Below are 4,599 nucleotides of genomic sequence, written 5' to 3'. Positions count from 1 at the left end.
TGGATAAATTCATAGAGGATCGCCTGGCAAAGAGGAGCAAAAACAGCGACACAAGTGATGATGGTCAGAAGGATCTCTTGGACGTTCTGCTGGACATGAGAAACGATGAATTTACTCTCATTGACATCAGGGGCTACTTAAATGTAAGTCTTTCACTATCTCTTGTTGCTATTATACACACAGAAGGCCTATTGAATCATGAACAGAGAATGTGATGTTAAATTCCTTTTGCAGGATATCTTTGTGGCTGGAAGTGATACGACCGCGGTGACAATAGAGTGGGCGATGGCAGAACTCATTCGCAATCCTGAGAAATTGAAACGAGCTCAAGCCGAGTTGGAAGCGGTTGTTGGTGTCGATCGAAGGATGGAAGAAAGTGATACCGAGCGCCTCCCTTATCTCCGCGCAGTGGTGAAAGAAGTGTTCCGATTGCACCCGGCAGGTCCTCTGCTCGTCCCACACAGAGCAGACAGCGATTGTGAGATTGCGGGGTTCGTGATACCCAAAGACAGCCGGGTACTGGTGAATGTTTGGGGCATGGGAAGAGACCCTCAGATCTGGAATGAGCCCTTAAAATTCATCCCAGAGAGATTCATTGAGGATGAGATGTGTGGTCGTGTGGGATACAGCGGAAAACACTTCGAGCTGATCCCGTTCGGAGCAGGAACGAGAATGTGCATTGGGCTTCCATTGGCAAGTCGAATGGTTCATCTGGTGTTGGGGTCGCTCATCCACTCATTCGAGTGGGCTCCTCCCAAGGGGATGAGTGCCATGGATGTGGACATGACTGACAAGTTTGGACTAGCTCTCCAAAAGGCCGTCCCGTTGGAGGCAACGGCCACGCCACGACTTCTGCGTCATGTGTGCTAGTATTTCAAATTGGTGTGACGTTTATTCTAGTAGTTTCTAGAATACATATGTCAGTACTGTTAGCCGTTCTTGTCACCGCTCTGTCAAGTAATGAAGCGTTTCTTGTCCTCGTACCCTTTGTTTTATCCGCTCTATTAATTAATTAAGGTTATGCCTGCAGCACTCAGTTTTAAAGATTTTTATGTTAAGTGGGTGTTGAGTGAGTACAATAATAGAATTAGAAAAGTTTTAATTCCAAGCATGTAAATGTGTTTTTGTGTTCTAAAAACAAATTAAAGTCCAATAAAGGGGCTCTCATTTGAGTTATAAATTTATGTTGAAATTGACAATATTTTCGACAGTGGTTTATTTATTTTGAATTTTATTACATCTTAGTTTTATATTTTTGGTAATTTTTTAATATAAAAATAAATTTTGTTTAAAACATTAATTTTATCTGTCCTGGGTTTAATATTTGGATTATTATATTGTTTATTATTATTTTTGAAGCTCTTAAAATAAAAAAAATGGAGGAATAAGTTCATAAAAGATTTTCTACGAGCAAGATTTGGGATATAAATTTTTTAATGATATGAAGCATCACCAATGTTTTTTTGAGGGTAAAATTTTATAACTTTAGTGCAATAATTTTTTAACCTTTCCAATTTTTTGAGAATAAGTTAAAGCTGGAGTATTTTATTGTAAATGGTTGTTGAGCAATTAAATCCACTTTTTATGCTTGCGTTACAACGATAGAATTTAATCCAAGCTTGCAAATATCATTATTTAATTATGGGCGTGGTATTTTATATTAAGTGGTTGTTGACTCAGTTTGAGTCGAATTGGTATGTGTGTTACAATAATAGAGTTTGAAAGGTATATCTCTAAACATGTAAACGTGTTTGTTTTTTTGATTCTCATTTCAGTTATATATTGTTATATAATTTGGAAATATTTGTAACATTGGTATGAATTTTCCAAGCAAAAAATTATTGTCTCGGTTCTACAATTCAAGATGGGTAGAGGTCACATAAAAACGTAAATGTAATTGTAAATGTAAATGCAAACAACTTATTATGAGGTAAATCTCACATAAAAACGTAAACATGTAAATGTAAATGTAAATGTAATGTTTAATATTTAACATTTTTAATCTAATGTTAGCCCTATTTAAAAATCAATCTCATTATTAGTATGTATAAACACAATATAAATTTAAAATGTAAAGAAGTATGGTAAATAAATAAAAATGTAATAAACTAGAGGTATGGTAAATAAATAAAACCTCTTTTCATATTTACTCCATAAACCTCTTAATACTTGCTAACACTCAAAAAATAGGTTTTATTTTGGTGATGCATATGGGCCAAATTATTATTAATACCATAGGAAAAAAACATTACTAACCCTAATATTAATATTATTATTATAATTAAATCTAATATTCATATTAATATATTATGGTATTATTTATTAAATTTAATAACTTTGGATTAATACAATATTAAATTTGTTATCTTTTAATATATATTAATATATCATGATATATATTAACTCTAGATATATATGGGAGAGAAGAACAAAGACAGAGTTTTATAGAGGTGGAGAGATTGGGGGAGTGACAAGGGAGAGATGGAGATAAACTTAAGGATAGGGGAGAGGAGGAATGAAGAGAGAGAGAGAGAGAGAGAGAGAGAGAGAGAGATGAGTGAGAGATGTAAAGAAGGGTAAGAGAGGAAGAGGGAGACACAAATATGGAGGGGCGGTGGGGAGTCAAAGGGAGAGGGAGTGTCATGCCCCAATCCTGGCAGTAGTTTTTCAACCACTCATAAACAAGTGCGACACCACCACCCGATTTCTTTTCACCAATACTTTCAAGTGTGGACTACGCCTACATTCAACACTTAGGTTATTTTTCACTTTTTACTAAGCATTCATCTTTTTAACACAAGCGGAAATACATTCATCATCATTATCATTTATAACATATGCACAATGGATACAATCTTTAATGGGAGGGGCAACTCCTTAATAAAATTTTGTCCAACAATGATAATAATAATCTTTTACAAATAAATATACAAGTCCAACCTTTGTGAAAGAACCCAAAACTTCCTTTCCACAATTCTGTGAAAACCCAACAATTTGGCCTGCACCATTCAGCAGTGCCCAACTGTCATTCGGGAGCGCCCACCCCTGTCGGGTCAGGTCGCCCAACTCCTCGGGCAAAGGCACCCTACCTGGGCCACCCTCCATACTATTCGTCGCACAAACCGGTTACCTGCAATTCCACTCATTCAACTCTTCGTTCGGCTCTTTCTTTCAGCATGTCGCCCTTCTGACACCTGTCCGCAACTCGTCCCAACTCTTCGGCACTTCACCCGCACCTCCGAATGGCCTAACTGCAGTCCAACCGCATCAACTGCAGCAACTCGTCGTTTCAGGCAGACATGCCCTTGTCGTGCAGCGACACCCTCTGTGGGTCGCCTGCCAGGAAGACATGCCCCAGTCGTGCAGCGATGCCCTACCCTATTTTCTCGTCAGGCAGACATGCCCCGTCCTACGACCAGTCCGCCTGAAATATGCGTTCTGTTTCTCCTCGACTCGGTGCTTCGGTCTAGAGCCGCCTGCACCTCGCTATACTCCGTTCATCCACCCTTGGGCTCGTCCACCGTTACCTTGAACTCACACTTAGATGTTTTAACCTTGATTGTTTTCCTTATCTCCTCAAATACGTCCTCTACTTATACACCCTCCACAAGGATGAAGGTGGGTCAGCCTGCTTAGGCCGACCTCTCAACTCGGCCAACCATGCCCCAACTTTACATCAGCTCGCCCATTTCGTCGCCCTGTTGGGTCCACTTACCCAACCGTGCATCGTATAAGCTCACCTTCTCAAATCTCCATACTTAGCCAAATTCTCATCTCTTCAGTTTTTTGACTCTCCGCTGGGTCGTCGCAACTTGTGTCTCGGGGCCTTTAACCGGCCGCCCAACTCGTCGCACACCAACTCACTCCATCGTCGCAACCAACTCGCTCGCTCACTGACACGTCGCACACCAACTCGTCACATGCCAGCTCGTCGCATTTAATTGAGGGCGCATCACCCCACCTCATCGCACATCGCCCGCATGACTTGTGGGTGTGACATAATCCCCCACCCTAAATGGTTGTCGTCCTCGACAACACCATTATACGACATCGCAAAGTGTCACTAGCTCCAACATCCAAAATGTTCATGCTTCCCACCTCTGCTCTGCCATCACACAAACCATAAAGGTTCATGTCTCCATGAATAGGAAAGTCTCCTCAATCCATGATCATCAACCACCTCTGTTGCAACTCCACATGCTACCTCACAATGGAAGGTTGGTCCCTCCAACTCAAGCTACATGCTCCCACTACAACAAATATCGTGTTGACCCCATCGTGTATCGTCATCATGTGAACAGTTGCCATGATACTCCAACCCAACTCTAACATATATTGATACACTGCTAGCCTCCATGACTCGAACTAGTTGGGCGATCAGTCCAACTATCACATTCGAATCATGAAAATTCACCTCCTCATGCCATCATTAGTCATTTCTCTTAGCATCATGTCACAACATCAACTTGATCAAGAATCCATCCCATCTCCATCAAAATGTAAGTAAGCCATGCCCAGGTCCATGAAGTAGCCTCCATCTCATCTGCAACATGTTTCCCATGATGTTTGGTGTCATCATGATGCATGTCAATTAGTCAC

General features: G+C 40.6%; 1 protein-coding gene across 1 annotated transcript; it reads left to right on the top strand.

The window, feature by feature from the left end:
• The first annotated feature begins 6 nt into the window (after positions 1-6).
• Positions 7-1,032, top strand: LOC149231969 (geraniol 8-hydroxylase-like). The gene has a single exon (XM_089376401.1). The coding sequence runs from the start codon at positions 199-201 to the stop codon at positions 868-870; it is 672 nt and encodes a 223-aa protein (XP_089232527.1). The 5' UTR covers positions 7-198; the 3' UTR covers positions 871-1,032.
• Positions 1,033-4,599: the final 3,567 nt, after the last annotated feature.

The sequence above is a fragment of the Pinus tabuliformis genome, chromosome J (assembly GCF_031772625.1).
Source record: "Pinus tabuliformis cultivar Carrire ecotype Pingquan chromosome J, CPIR1, whole genome shotgun sequence".
Lineage (NCBI taxonomy): Eukaryota > Viridiplantae > Streptophyta > Pinopsida > Pinales > Pinaceae > Pinus > Pinus tabuliformis.
This window is presented reverse-complemented; position numbering and strand designations above follow the sequence as displayed.